The sequence below is a fragment of the Hippopotamus amphibius genome, chromosome 9 (assembly GCF_030028045.1).
Source record: "Hippopotamus amphibius kiboko isolate mHipAmp2 chromosome 9, mHipAmp2.hap2, whole genome shotgun sequence".
Taxonomy (NCBI): Eukaryota; Metazoa; Chordata; class Mammalia; order Artiodactyla; family Hippopotamidae; genus Hippopotamus; species Hippopotamus amphibius.
Window position 1 is genome coordinate 48,965,585 of NC_080194.1, and position 16,569 is coordinate 48,982,153.

A 16,569-nucleotide genomic window follows, 5' to 3' on the forward strand; every position below is an offset into this window, starting at 1 on the left:
TTTTCTAAAATAAGCTTATATCATTTCTGTAAAAGAAAGCAACCAGTTTACTAACGTAACAAAAACTTCTGTTCAAGCACCATCTTTCCTACCAAGTTCTAGTTTAAACTTTACTCAGCTTTTGCCATATTGTAAATAAATCTTTATTTATATTTAATATTATATGTGTGTATGATTATAAATCTACAGATAAATATACAGATATTACAATATAATATATACAAAAGATATGTTCAACAAAAAAAGATCTTCCTATAAATACTACCAACAAGTGATCTCTTTGCCTGCAAGAAAATCGCTCCTCTGTTGGAAAGAATAATTTATTTTATAAGAGTATATATACATTGGGTATGTTTGTGTGTATATATACGCACACACATATATATAGCAAGTACTCAATAAATATATATTAACTGAATAAATAAAAAAAAGCATATGTTCACAACTACAACACAGTCAATGAGTGAAAACAAAGCATAAAAACTGAAAGCAGGTGGCCATCATTCACGTATGAGAAAAACAGTTACAACCAACTACAGTGTGTATGAAATAGCTACCATGTGACTTAAAATACATAAAAAGCAAGGCATGTCATTTGGAGAGACGTGTAATGTTCTTAGGAACTAGAAGGTTAGAATTCAGGTTTCGGATTAAACAGTAACTAGCTGTATAAGGTAGTAAGATGCTTATTTTGTATACTAACATTTTAAATGTTTATAAAAGCATTCCTCATCTAAAGTAAAGAAATGATGATTAAGATAAACAAGACAATAAATGTATTACTTTGAAGGCTTTCATAATATAGTTACTTAATATAATTAATAATATAGTTAATTCTTTCCTACAAACATATAATGCATGCACAATATTAATGTTTATTTAGCCATTTCTCTCTTTGAACTAAGGAAGAGTAATGTAGTCTTTAGTGTTAGTGAAAAGAAGAGAAGACTCTACCACCCTAAGAGCCTCAGATTATGCACTGGATTCAGCGAACTACTTATTGATTATTACTGAGCCCAAGCTCCAAAATGTTGGCAAAAAATAGGCACGCATTATGTAGTCAAAAAATGGGTAATGGTGGTCATCCTTTTCTTTGTTTTCTGGTCACAGAAAACATCCTGTCCTTAAAGATAAGCCTATAATCAAGTTGGCCCAATCTCAATATATGGCACCACAGAAAACAGTACAAGGGATGCCGTATGACCTAAGCCAGGCCACCCAGGATCATCTTCTATGATTTTCCAGCTGGGAGATGGCAGAAGAAAGCTGTTTATGGCAGCTGTCTGGTTGCCTAGCTGTACCAATGGATCTCTTTATCTATAATAATTTAATAATAACTTTATAATGAGAAACAATGATAATTCAAGAATAAAGCTAAAAATATGGTTTCTTGACAGAGAACACATTATTTCCAATTACACTGTAGTAAAATCAAGAATGAATTAATCAAGCTTAAGGATTTTATGAATACTGGTTTCAAAAAAAAAAAAAAAACCCTGTCAATAACCATCAATAACCAGAGTTTAGAAAACATTTTGTACCTATAATATCCTTGATCTACACAGCTATGAGTTGGAAAATTTGGGTGTTTTAACTTCAATTTATCTCAGTATGCTTGGGTTCTGTTTCAAAATAGTTTAATATCAAGAGGATACATAATAAGCAAAATTTCAACTGATCATCTACATAATTAACCAGGTGAAGGAAGAAAAACAATAAGAGACAGTACACCACCGGGTGGTATAAGTCAGCCACATGTTCCATACCATGCCAGCACACACACGCAGGTAAAAACTCAAAAAGAATGAGAATATCAGAGCAGAATTAATACAATATGAGGGAGTCTTAAGGTCAACTTTATAGCTGATAAAAAGTTCACACTTCCAGATATAATGCTTTGTTTTAAACACATCCTATTGCCAAGACATCCTTGGCATCAAGCAAAATGGGTTTGAATTCTAGCTCCAACATCCAATACATCTGAGTAACCTAGAGAAAGGTTAAAGCTCTAAATCTTGGCTTCTTTCTTTATATAATAGAATTGTTGTAGGAATTAATTAACAATGTGTTAAGGCACTTAGTGCCTGGAACACTGTAAGTCTCAAAAGGTGACAGATAGTAACTATCTGCTTTACAGTAAAAAGACATACTACACAATATTGGAAAGGAAATTTATTTCAAAAATATTCCATAAATCTCAGAGACTAAGAAGCAATAGAAAGTATAATTCATTCATTTTATTTCTACTCTATAATAGTCATTGCTTTCAAATATGTTTAATGAAAAGTCTAAGTAGATGTTGCCATATGAAGAAAAATCTTGTTTTAATTTCAAAGAAGTTGATATAGGATAGGACTTAGGCATTCACACTTGTGCTTGAAGCTAAATCATATATTTTAATAAAGAATTCCATACACATTCACCTATACTTCCAGAAATTCTAAAGGGTTAGATACAATACTAAAAGTTTCAAAGTTTTCTAAGCAGAAGAAAATTATCTAAATCATTAAGATCACTTTAATAGCCACAGGTTATAAAACTTCTAAACACCCAACCAGAGAATTTCCACTTTTTTATTATAGGAAAATACATTTTGATAGGAAAGAATACCACAATTCAAGTTAAGTGATATGTAAGATAAATACAATCATAAGATGCTATAAATACTATTTTTAAAACATAATATTCATCTGAATTTTAATCAATCAACTAGCAAATACATTTGAAGAAAGCAAGCTGAGCTGCACAGACATAAGCTTAGAAGGACTCTGCATGAATAAACTTCTATTCATACATCACCACACATTCTTCCTATACCATTTCAGATCTTTTAGATAATACTTCCACAAGGAAGGGGAAACAGCAAGAATCATCTGGTCTCCCAACCTTTCCTTCAACCCTTTTCTGTACTCTCGCCCAATACAGTTGGAAATTATTTAACATGCCAACAAATGTCATTATTTTGTATCTATTCCAAACAATAAACTGTGATGAAGAAATGATATGTAAAGGTACTAACTTGTACATAGTTTTACTATAATCATCATAGTTTGGGGGAATCAAATGTAATACTTATCCTATAATTGTCTAAGGGACTTAGGTTACTGAAATAAACACTTTTGATCTCATAAAGAAAAAAAACAAAGAATGATATAGCTAATAATCTAAACTAAAAGTACTAGACAATTTTCTCCATTTGGTTTAGTTTATTAAAAGTCTAAATTTTCTGCCATAAAACAAGTCAATCATTTTTCTGTTCCAGGTCAAGATGCTTTCAGTTCAATGTGATATGAATACTAATAATCCTTTCTCTCGTTCAAGAGTCTATTGTGGTCACGTTGCTGTCACTAACACAACAGCAAAATCAGCATAAGAGAAGCTCTGGCAGTCAGTTTAATGTGAGGCCGACTACTAAAAACCCAAAAGCTTCCACTAAAATATGAAATTGGTTCCATCCTAAGTAAAGTTAGAGTGCTAAATCTTGAGAAATGCACCTCATTTTTACAATTAATGTGCTTTCTGAATTTTTATTCACCAGTGAAACTCTATGGAATGCTGAATTCGAGATGAACAGATTTAATATTACTCATACAGAAATATGAATTTTACAAAACAGGTATTCCATTATCAATTAAAAACATGGCTTAAGAATTATAAACTATAGCATTTTTTAAAAAATAATTTAAACTGCTCACGATAGAAAAGTATTACTCAAGATAGGCAATGAAAAATTCCAGCTGGGTAATAAAATGTTGAGGATGGTAGGCCTACAACCCCTCTCCTAGTGTAATAAAATGCTGGCATTAGCCTAACTTAAATATACTTTTAAAAGGTAAAGTGACTTAAAAGAAGTAACCCTCTGGGATAATGGGTCATTTTTAAAATTTATTACATTTTCAAAATTTTCTGCCAAAAAAAAGAACTAATGCTCACTAAACTTCATTGATATTGTACACTAAATCATCTTGGTACTGTAATGCTTATTATAGCTTTCTCTAATTACATTATTAAAATATGACAAAAGGATTTAAATCTCATCAGTAAATATACTGTATCACTGAAAATAAAATAAGAACATATAATATATTCACTAGAAAATAAGATCAAAGCTATACTCAGAAGGACTTGCTAAGTCTGGTGCCTAGGGTGCTACAGGTACTGCCCCTCTCCATCCCCTCAATTGCCTTTTTACTCTTTCAAACTCCCTCCTAGGGTCAGATATTAGAGCATGAACTGCAGTAAGAAGCAGCTTTACCAGGAGCCCCCTTACTCCCTTGGTGACAGCACCAGCAGTAATCAAGTAATAAAAATGCAATTCCATGTTTAAACTATACCCCCTTGCTGTCACCACTCCAACCAACGCACAGGCACAGAACATTCTGGGGCCTCCCATCAGGCTTGGGCCCCTTGGCCCACTGTAGCAATACTTCTGGCAGAGGCAGGAGAAACAGAGTGAGCAGAGCACAAAAACTCAATATATATGGATTATCATAAAGCAAGTTTATGAGCACAAACTTTTGGACCAGCCTTGCTGGGAATGAAATTCCATTTCATTTGGTTCTGGGTCTGAGATGAATCACTAAGTGAATGAGGATGGCAGTATCCGGGAAAAGCCCTTCTGTGCAGGAATGAAGACAGATGAGAGACACCCGGGGCCACCATCTGACAGAATACTGTGGGTTCCTGAACTTGGGGAGGGGCTGGCGGGGGGGAGGGGGGCGGGGTGTGCGGCAGGGCTCAGGGAGGAATGCAGACAGAATGGGCATTTTAAAAACACACACTGATAACAGGCATGAACTTTGAAAACATTATACTAAGTGAATAAGCCAGTTACAAAGGACAAATACTTATATGACTCCACTTATATGAGATACCCACAGCAGCCAGGGGCTGGAGGGATGGGGATATGCAACTGTTTATTGGGTAGGGAGTTCCAGTTTAAGATAAAAAAGTAATCATGCAAATTAAGTAAACAGAGATCAAAAAATAAATCAATGATTAAAAAAGAAAATATTAAAAGTAATTAACATAGACTTATTCTATAAAGCAAAACTTATTCTTTAAAATGCAAAGAAAATAGACAAGTATGACAAATAGGCAAATATGGCAAGTAAGGGAGGAAGGTAAAAATAAACAACCTTAATAAAAACAAAGAGAAGAAAGAAAAATAAGATATCATTTATAAACCACAAAATTAAAACAGTGATAATATCCACAATTGACAAGGATGAAAAGAAGAAGATACCTTAATTAATTACTCTGTGAGTAGGGGTATTAACTGGTAATAAAAACCTTTTAGAAGGCAATTTGATAATGCCCAACAAAATTTCAAAAGTTTATATCCTTGGGCCAGCAATTATGCTTCCATGGAGAAATCTAGAGTTCTAGTTCAAGACAGTGACACATGAAGATCCTAAACTCGCTTCCTCCTAGGGACAAACAAAGTCTACAGTTAAATATGGAACAATTTCCTCTAAGAAATACCTAAAGGCTGGCCTAGCAGTTACCACACACTGGGCAAAACAGAAGAAAACCACATCAAAGTAGGTGGGAGAGGCTGGGATACAATTTTGCCATAAAACCCACCCCTGGCACAGTGACCCAAAATCAGGAGGAAACTCAAAACCCAGACCTCTTCTTGAGGGACAAAGGGTTTGACCCCATACTAGGCACCCCAACTTTAAAGACCTGCACCTGATAACAAGCTCGCAAAATATCCAGCTTTGAAAATCAACTGGGCTCACAACAATGATAGCTACCAGACTTTAGTATTCTGAGCAACAGCTCAAAAAAGGCTCCTATACTGGGACTCACCTGGCCCAGAACCCAGCTCAGAAGCAGCCAATAGAGCTCAGACATTAAGTGAAAGAGCTTCACTTGGGTAGATTAAAGCATTGGTCTGAGAGGCAGGCATCTATTTAACACACATGACTAAGAGCCTTGGAACACTTTCTGGGTGCACAGACTGGGGGGCACCATTTTCACACTCTTCCTCTGCTAGCTACCAGGTGCCATCTTTCCAGGCATGCTCTGCTTCACTCCAGGCATCAGGCACCACATTTGCCCTCTCCCTCTGCCTTGCTGTAGCCAGTGGGTGTCATCTACCTTGTTTTTTCTTTTTCGGGTGGGCACCATCTTTATGCTCCCCCTCTGCCTCTGTACAGCCAGCAGGCAACATATTCCCACTTTCCCTCTGCCATGTTCCAGGGCACCAATATCTCTCAGCAGTGAGCTTTACATACTTCTGGAGCCCTGATTTTTGTAGCTACAGCCAAGGGGACATCCCTTGGTCATCTGCCAAGGGAGCTTGCATTCCTGGGTCCCATGGGACTGTAACAACTGGAGAGACAGTTCTTGGCCGGCTACCATCCCCAGGGTTCTGCACAGACAACATAATGACACACCCCCACCTTTCTGTGAAAGAAGCCTATTTGCTTGTACTGGACCTTTGGCCTGAGAGGCAGGCTTCAGGTTTGGTACACACCTAGGGGCCTATGGAACTCTTCTCAGGGATCATAGGTCAGTGAATGCTATCTATGCTCTCTCCTTCTGCCGTACTACAGCTTGCCGGTATCTCCCAGAAGAGAGCTTATATACTTGTCTAGAGCCTCTGTTTTTGCAACTGCCACTCAGAAGACACCATCAAATCCCTTGGCTCCAGTAGCCAGTGGGGCTTATGCTTACAGTATATATTTTCATACTTTAAAAGCTGCTCCCTGTGCATCTGGCTTCAAATCTATTGCTGACTGAGATCCTCCTCTATAGGACACTGACAGGTCATAACACACCCTCAACTACAGGGAGCTAATAAAAATATAATAGGCTCCTTGGACAATCACTAACATTTAAGAGACAACCAAGAGTTAGGGTAGGGTGGGATGATAAGGTTCAATCACCAGGACATTGGTCTAGCAGCACCATTTTGGAGTCCTCCCTCTAGCCTAGTAATGTCAGGGGCTTACCCACCCAGCAGCAGGCCAGCACCAGAGCCAGAAGCCCCCAGACCCACAGCCAGCCAAGCCAGGAACCAGCTCTGCACACCAGCAGACCAATACCAGCCACAGCCTCACAGCCCCAGCCCCTCCCACCAGTGGGCTGGCATGAGCTCCAACCTCTCCAAGACCTGCGGCAAGCAACCCGAGAACCTGGTCCTACCCATGAGCAGGCCAGCACCAGCCCCAGGATCCTCAGGCCATGTGGCCAGCCATGCTGGGACCTGGCCCCACCCACCAGGGCCTGGCAGTCAATACATGAGGTAGGGCTTGGCAGCCAACTAGGCCGGGGACCAGTCCCGCTGACTAGTACGATCACAGTTGTTGGCCCTGCCATAATAGAAGGGTCCACACAGCCCACATATGAGCAACCTTAGAGCGTATAGCTCTGGTAAGCAGAAGGTGGTATGCTGCTGAGCTCCATAAGACATCTCCCACATAAGCCATTATCCAAGACTGGAAAACATACTTGACCTACATAGTTCACAGAGATAAAAACAGAAAATTAGGCAAAATGAAGAGACAGAGGAATATGTTTGAAACAAAGGAAAAAGACAAAGCCCCAGAAGAAGAACTAAACAAAGTGGAGATAAGCAACCTGCCCAATAGAGTGTTCAAGTTAACGATCATGAAGATGCTCAACAAACTCAGGAGAAGAATAGATGAACACAGAGAAAAGGTTAACAAAGAGTTAGAAAATATAAAGATGAACTAAACAGAGCTGAAGAATACAATAACTGAAATAAAAAATATACTCAAAGGAATCAATAGCAGATTAGATAATAAAAAGAAACGAATCAGTAAACTGGAAGACCGAGTAGTGGAAATCACCCAAGCTGAAGAGAAAAAAGAAAAAGGAATTTAAAAATTTTAGAATAGTTTAAGAGACCTCAAGGACAACAGCAACCATACTAACATTCACATTATAAGGGTCCCACAAGGAGAAGAGAGAGGAGGAGAGAACTTCTCTGAAGAATTAATAGCTGAAAATGTCCCTAACCTGAAAAGGAAAAAGACATCCAGGTCCAGAAATCACAGAGTCCCAACCAAGATGAAACCAAAGAGGTCCAAACAAAGACACATTATTAAAAAGTGGCAAAAAGTAAAGATAAAGAAAGAATCTTGAAAGCAGCAAGAGAAAAGCAATTAGTTACACACAAGGGAACTTAGTTAAGACAATGAGCTGACTTTTCAGCAGAAACTTGGCAGGATACACAAAACAAAAAAATATAAAATATGGTGTCAGAAGATGAAAAGAAATTAAAATATCAAAGAGCACAGAATCATTCTCCTTACCCCCTATAGAAAAACAAAAGCCATCTATAGAGAAGTTATATTTTGCTCTACAGACTGAAGAAGATACTTTTGAATTAAGAATCTAGTAATCTACCCCAAGCAGGGTTACAGTCTTTGTCTGTACAGATTACTATTAAAATAAAACAAAAATGAATATCAAAACAGTTTTCTGATGAACTTTTCCTTAAACAGAAGAAAAGCAAAGCAAAAGGAAACTATCACACAATGTTCCAAACTGAATTAAATATTCTCAAACAAGTATTTGGGGATTTTTTAAAAAGCACTTTGCATCAAAAATTCAAAACAAGAACAAGAAGAAATAAAATAGGAGTTGATTGAATTCAGAGAGGGAGGAGGGGATCATATGGAAAAAAAAATATGAGTGAAAAATTAATAAAGTACAATGAATAAAAGTAAGAAAACAACCATGGGAATGAAAAAATAAAGTTTTTAAAAGGCTAAAGAAAAGTGATTTAGATGTTATTCAAGCAAAGAACTAATTTATGTATAATTGGAGTTTCAGAAGAAGGAAAATTGAACAACTATTATTTAAATGTATAATCTAAGTAAAGTTTCTAGAAATAAACAAAACCTGTATTTACATATTGAAATGATCTACCAGGTACCAGGGAAAATTGACCTACAGTGAAAAAAAAAAAAAATATGATGTCAAAAATTGTAAACATTGGGGGAAGGGGAGCAAAAATGCAGGACTGTTAGAATGCGTTCAAACTTAAGAGAGCATCAACTTAAACCTCAAACTAACACACACATACACACACACACAAATAGGCTGTTTTATGTGAATCTCATGGTAACCATAAACAAAAAATCTCTAAGAGATACAAAAAAACAAAGAAAGGAATCCAAACATAAAATTAAAAAGATAGTCACCAAATCGCACGGGAAGAGAGCAAAATACGATGAAAGAACAAAAACAAACAATAAAAATAACCAGAAAACAATTAATAAAATGGCAATAAGTACATATCTATTAATAATTACTTTAATTGTAAATAGACTAAATGCTCCAATTGAAACATACAGAGTGCTGAATGAATAAAAAAATAAGAGCCATATATATGCTGCCTACAAGAGAGTTACTTAACAACTAAAGACAGACTAAAGTGAGGGGATGGAAAAATCAGCTCCATGAAAATGAAAAGAAAGCTGAGCTTTCTTTAAAACAGAATTTAACAGACTTTAAAATAAAAACAGTAGCAAGAGACATAAAAAGATATTACATAATAATAAAGGGATCAATCCAGCAACCAGACATAACAACTGTAAATTCTTATTAAAAAATGGGCAGATCATGTGAATATAAATTTTTCCAAAGAAGACATACAAATGGCCAACACATGAAAAGATGCTCAACATCACTAATTATCAAGGAAATGCAAATTAAAACTGCAAAGAGATATCACTTCACATCTGTCCAGAATGGCTATCATCAAAATAACAGCAAATAACAAGGGTTAACGAGGATGTGGAGAAAAGGGAACCCTTGTGCACTGTTGGTGGGACTGTAAATTAATACAGCCACTATGAAAAACAGTATTGAGGTTCTTCAAAAACTTAAAAGAGAACTGCTATATGACCTAGCAATTACACTTTTGGGGTATTTTTCCAAAAAAATAAACAAAAACACTAGTTCGAAAAGATACATGCTCCCCTATGTTCACCGCAGCATTATTTACAACAGCCAAGATATGGAAGCATCCTAAGTGTCCATCCAAAGATGAATGCATTTTATATATATATATATATATATATATATATATAAAATGCAATATTACTTACCCATAAAAAATAATATCTTGCCATTTGCGACAACATGGATGGACCTAGAGAGTATTATGCTAAGTGAAATAAGTCAGACAGAGAAAGAAACACCCTATATGATTTCACTTTTATGTAGACTCTAAAAAACAAAACGAACAAACATAACAAAACAGAAACAGATTTATAGATACAGAGAACAAACTGGTGGTTGCCTGAGGGGAGGGAGTTGGGAGATGAGTGAAACTGATGAGGAAGACTAAGAGGTACAAACTTCCAGTTATAAAATAAATGTCATGGGGGTGTAATGTACAGCACAGGGAATATAGTCAATAATATTGTAATAACTTTGTATGGTGACGGATGGTTACCTGACTTATCATGTAATGTATAAAAATATCAAATCACTATGCTGTGCACCTGAAACTAATATAATATTGTAAGTCAATGATATTCAGTAAAAAAAAAAAAAGGAAAAAAAAAGACTTGAATGCAAGACTTGAAACAATAAAACTCCTACGAAAGAAAGCTACTGACCACTTACTTGCCCACGTACATAAAGGTGTATGTACTAAACAGGATGTTCACTGCAGTCATTCATAACAACAAACAATCTAGAAACAATCTAATACTCACCAAAAGAGTACTAGCATATAATTATATTATGGAATATCACACAACCACTCAAAATAATAAGGTTAAAATATTTATACTATGTAAAGGTCTTCAGGATCTACTGCAACAAAAAAGATGTTACAGAATTAAATATAATGTAAGGAAAATTTTTAAAACTGTATCTATATACTTGTACATATGAATATGAAAAGAGAAGAAATAGACTATAAGAAACATCAAACGTTGAACTGGTTTACTCTAATGAAGGACTAAGAGTTGGAGAAGAGGGTGAAATGAATGTTTAAAGTTTTTTGCTCTTTAAATTTGAAACATTTTGTGAAAATATTTTTAAATTTTGTGTAACCAAATTTTACAAAGTTTCATATAAGATAATGCATTATAAAATGTTTAAACATATCATCATGAATCTATAACCAATGAAACTACTAATATATCATCCTTATATCCAGGATCATAACTAGTGACAAAATGGGCTTTGAGATTATTTGCTTACAATTCCTCATTTAACGCAAGTTCAAATTAAAGGCTGAACAGTTGATTTTTAGAATGACAGTAAACTATGTGAACTTTAAAAGAAAAAAATATATCCATAGTTTTCACTAAAGACGGAATTCTGCAGAAACACTCAACTGTAATTCTTTTAATTTCCAATAACACCCCTTGTCAAAGTGCTGAAAGGTACTTCAAAGGGTTTACTCTTTGTCTAAAGTAAAGAGCTTCAGCAAAATCACTCTAATCATAAAAATTACTATCTCATTAAACATTAAGAATATTAAGTATATCTCTTTCAAGATTTTCTAAGAAGCCTATATAATTGGACCATAATAACTCTATTCCTCTCACTTAGTTAATTGCCTGTACAAAGTGCTTTTTTAATATATCTCAAGCTATACCCAAGGACTGATATTTTAAAAAAAAAAGTCCTAAGTGAAAACCCTTTGTGTTTTCTATAATATTCAAAAATTTCTAAAATATGTTTCATTGTTTATTCCTCTGGGTCCCTTATAATTTGAAGACTTCTATGACAAATTTCTTTCATAACTCAGGTTCAGGTGTTAGTTTTCTTCATAATGCAAAGAACAGACAAATATTTTGTTCTCCAACCCAGAGGACATCCAGCAGAGTCGAGAGATATTTTTGACTTTCCCAGTGCGGAAAGGGAGTGCTAATGGCACCAGGAGGTAAAGGCCAGAAGTGACACTAGATATCCTAAAATGCACAAAACAGCCCCCCACCCCACAACAAATAACTACGTGGCACAAAATGACATTGGTACTGAGACTGAGAAATATCGGCTAGAAAATGACCTATATAATCCATCCTCGTTCCCTCTTTCAGTGGCGACTGACATGTTCAGGGCTAAGTCAGCTAACCAGGGGTTTGCTCTCCCTTCTTTACTTGTCACTTTTCTCCCTACTACATCCCACGTGCTGTAAGACTTTCTAGTTAGTAATGAATATTATTCTTGGAAAATATCAGAAATGTCAATTTTAATACCTTTCTAGTAGGTAAAGAGTTATGTATAACTTAATACAATATAACCTAATACTGTATTAAATCAAGGTTCAGGTAATATTTTATAAGTGAAAAACACAATGTTTCTTACCTTAAATAGACAACGGCATATATATTCATATACCATATGTTTTAATGAGTTGATAAGAGACTGAATCCGCTGTTCTGTGTTTTCAGAATCCTGTAGATTACAATTTGAAAACTGAAAAACCATTGGGAAATTTGTGAACATTTAAAAGGTACCCCACAGTTTAATCATGCTTATAAACTGTTCCTCCAGACTCAAAACTGATTCTGGAACAATTATCTTCATCAATCAGACTCATGGAACTAAACAAATAAGTGGATTAAACTTCTACATTAATACAATAAAAAACTGATGTATTTTTTAATGTATAGAGTTAAATTAAAGCTTTCAATAAATGAAAATTATAATCAATTACCAGTAATACAATATGAACTGAATTTGACCACACCACTTTGATTCCTACTGCCATTAAAAATACTACATCAATCTGGGTTAAAGCCATTTAATTACTTGTATCATAATTACCAACCCAGCCCCGAAATAGTATGACCCAGAACTGGACTATAAAGAATTTTCTCATCCCCAGTACAAGAACCTAAACAATCTTAAACCATGCCCTCTAGGTTGAATCCAAAATATGTGGTGTCAAAATTCATACATGGTTTTAGTTTTTTTATCTGCTTTTGTACTTCCAGTGTACATGATTGCCATGATTTGAAAAATATCATTAGTGGCTATTTTATTTGATTAATAAAAAATGGCTTGGGATAGGAATAGTGGAGGGGAATGTTGTAAAGGCTGGCCTTTTCCCTAAGTGTGATATGAGTGTCAGTCTCATTTTATTCAGGGTGCAACTGGAGAATACATGCCCTGCGAAATTCAGTTCCAGTATAACACTTAGACAAAATTTGCTTGCTTCTTTGTGATGATAATTGGCGAGGAAAAAAAACATCTAGCAAAAAAATTTTAACAGTTTAGAGAATTACACCCAGCGTGAACAATAAAATGTGTGAAATTCCCAGAAAACATTGTGACCTGCTACTCAGACACATCAAACGTAGGTTTCTGGCCTTGTTAGTAGCATGTTCTGATCAAGAAAGCTCATTATTCACAGTTCATACCACAAACACTCCTCTTAATTTTACTATTTATTAACAAAGATCACATGTGAAATTGAAACTTGGATCTAAAAGACACTTTTAAACACTAAAAGACACTAAAACATGACTCTAATGTGAGACAGAATATAGTACCTACAAGATCCAGTAGATTTTCAAAACAATGGAAAATAAGTGTTTTACTCTACGTATTTAAGATTATATTACTTTTTCAAATAAATTCAAATGCCCATCGAAACACACATGTGTAATACACATATATTCACAAGCAAAAGTCAATGTTATTCTATGGCCATATTATCACAGAACTATTGTCACAGAGGAAATACTGAGCTATAAACTTTTCTAAACAGTACAAAATAACCAGTATTTTTATTAAGTTTAGTTAGACCTTCTAACTTATTTCTCAGTTCTTATATTTTATAGGTTCACTGAATTTTAACATAAATATTTTTTTACTAAAAGAATGAATTTTAAATTAACTTATTACTGTGTACTTTTTAAGTAATTTACATGAAATTACTAATGCAAAAGAAGTATAAATGACTACCTAGTTCTACCTGCTGACACAGTAAATTATAAATATGATCAATATATCATGAACCAAATCTCATAGACTTTATTACTGTTTTTTGTAAAAATGCTTCTACCTGCACAATATTATAAACGATTTGTTTAAACTTAAAATACTAAAATTCAATTTTTTTTAAAAAAAAGGAAGGACAAAGGACACATTTATTCTTTAGCCCTTCCCTGCATCTTGAAACCTAAACTTTGTCCAAAGGACATTACATATATACATGGGAGAAATGCTTATCTTGTCTCCCAGGACTGAGATGACAGATTTTACTAACAAAGCCTACCCCCAAACCACAAGCTCTTCATTAGGTGCCATTTTATTTGAAATCTGAATGTAAGAACAACTTCAAATGATTTACTTTAGTGCAAAAGACATCAGTAAACTGTAATCATTATTTGTAATCAAACAAAGATTTTCTGAAATAATTCATTCATGAAAATATTAGGTAGTCCATGCCAATGAAGACAAGGAATTTTTCCTATTTTATTCTCCACTATATCACCCACGCACCTATAATAATTCCTGCCATGTGGTAAGTCTGCAATAAATATTAATTGAATGACTAATAATCTTTCCTCGGAAAGACAGACTTAAGTAAATCTACTCAGACATGAAATTTTGCTCCCTAACTTATCTAAAAGAACAAATTATTTTCACCCAAAACATAATTCTAGATTCCATATATGTGCGTTAGCATATGGTATTTGCTATTCTCTTTCTGAATTACTACACTCTGTATGACAGACTCTAGGTCCATCTACCTCACTACAAACAGCTCAGTTTTGTTCCTTTTTATGGCTGAGTAATATTCCATTGTATATATGTACCATATATATGGAATCTAGAAATATGGTACTGATGAATCTAGTGGCAGGGCAGGAATAGAGATGCCGATGTAGAGAATGGACTTGAGGACATGGTGGGGAAGGGGAAGCTGGGACACAATGAGAGAGTAGCACTGACATATACACACTAACAAATGTAAAATAGCTAGCTAATGGGAAGCTGCTACAGGCCGCAGGGAGATCAGCTCTATGCTTTGTGAAGACCCAAAGGGGTGGGACAGGAAGGGTGGGAGGGATGCTCAAGAGAGAGGGGATATGGGAAGATATGTATACATATAGCTGATTCACTTTGTTGTACAGCAGAAAGTAACACAATATTATAAAGCAATTACACTCCAATAAAGATGAAAAATCTCTCCAAAGAAGACATACAGATGGCCAACAAACACATGAAAAGATGCTCAACATCACTCATCATCAGAGAAATGCAAGTCAAAGCCACAATGAGGTATTACCTCATACCGATCAGAATGGCCATCATCACAAAATCTGGAAACCACAAATGTTGGAGAGGGTGTGGAGAAAAGGGAACTCTCCTGCACTGTTGGTGGGAATGTAAGTTGGTACAGCCACTATGGAAAACAATTTGGAGGTTCCTTCAAAAACTACAAATAGAACTACCATATGATCCAGTAATCCCACTCCTGGGCATATACCCAAAGAAAACCATAATCCCAAAAGAAACTTGTACCATAATGTTTATTGCAGCACTCTTTACAATAGCCAGGACATGGAAGCAACCGAAATGCCCATCAACAAATGAATGGATAAAGAAGATGTGGCATATATACACAATGGAATATTACTCAGCTATAAAAAGGGATGAGATGGAGCTATAATGAGGTGGATAGAACTACAATCTGTCATACAGAGTGAAGTAAGTCAGAAAGAAAAGGACAAATATTGTATGCTAACTCACATATACGGAATCTAAAAATGGTACTGATGAACTCAGTGACAAGAACAAGGACTCAGATACAGAGAATGGACTGGAGAACTCGAGGTTTGGGAGGAGTCAGGGGGTGAAGGGGAAGCTGAGACGAAGCGAGAGAGTAGGACAGACATATATATACTACCAACTGTAAAATAGATAGTCAGTGAGAAGTTGTTGTATAACAAAGGGAGTCCAACTCGAGGATGGAAGATGCCTTAGAGGACTGGGGCGGGAGGGTGGGGGGGACTCGAGGGGGGGGGAGTCAAGGAAGGGAGGGAATACGGGGATATGTGTATAAAAACAGATGATTGAACTTGGTGTACCCCCAAAAAAATAATAAAAAAAAAAAGGTTCAAAAAAAAAAATATAGTGTAAAACTTAAAAAAAAAAATGAAAAAATTTTTAAAAATGCATAATTCTAAAAAATACTTATATTAGTATTATACCTAACTATAAAGAACAATTTGATGAAAGTTTTCATAAAAATATTTTTGAAATAAATTAAAAAGCAAATAATAAACCCAAAATATTTATCACATATGACAAAGGTTTCATGTCCTTAATATATAGGAATCTCTTGTAAGTAAAATTTTAAAATACTAATACCACAGAATGTAAAAATAATAACTCACCAAAGAAAAAACACAATCTGATATTTATCTTACAATCTGATATTTATCTTACTTGTTTCACAAGTGACCAAAGACTTTCAGATATAGTGAAATACTTTTCAATTACCTAATAGGATAATTACTAAAAGATATATAATATCTATTTTTGTTTAAGGTATAGATCAAAAAAGGCCCCTGTTGTTGTAGTTTAATATACCAACAGCATATATTT

General features: G+C 34.9%; 1 protein-coding gene across 2 annotated transcripts in view; it reads right to left on the reverse strand.

Moving 5' to 3' along the window:
- DYNC2H1 (dynein cytoplasmic 2 heavy chain 1) overlaps nt 1–16,569 on the reverse strand; it is a 332,321-nt gene that overhangs the window by 166,786 nt on the left and 148,966 nt on the right. For both annotated transcript variants that reach the window (XM_057747706.1, XM_057747705.1), the window contains one exon: nt 12,313–12,402. In XM_057747706.1, coding sequence (XP_057603689.1) covers nt 12,313–12,402 — 90 coding nt within the window. The remainder of the gene's footprint in view (nt 1–12,312; nt 12,403–16,569) is intronic.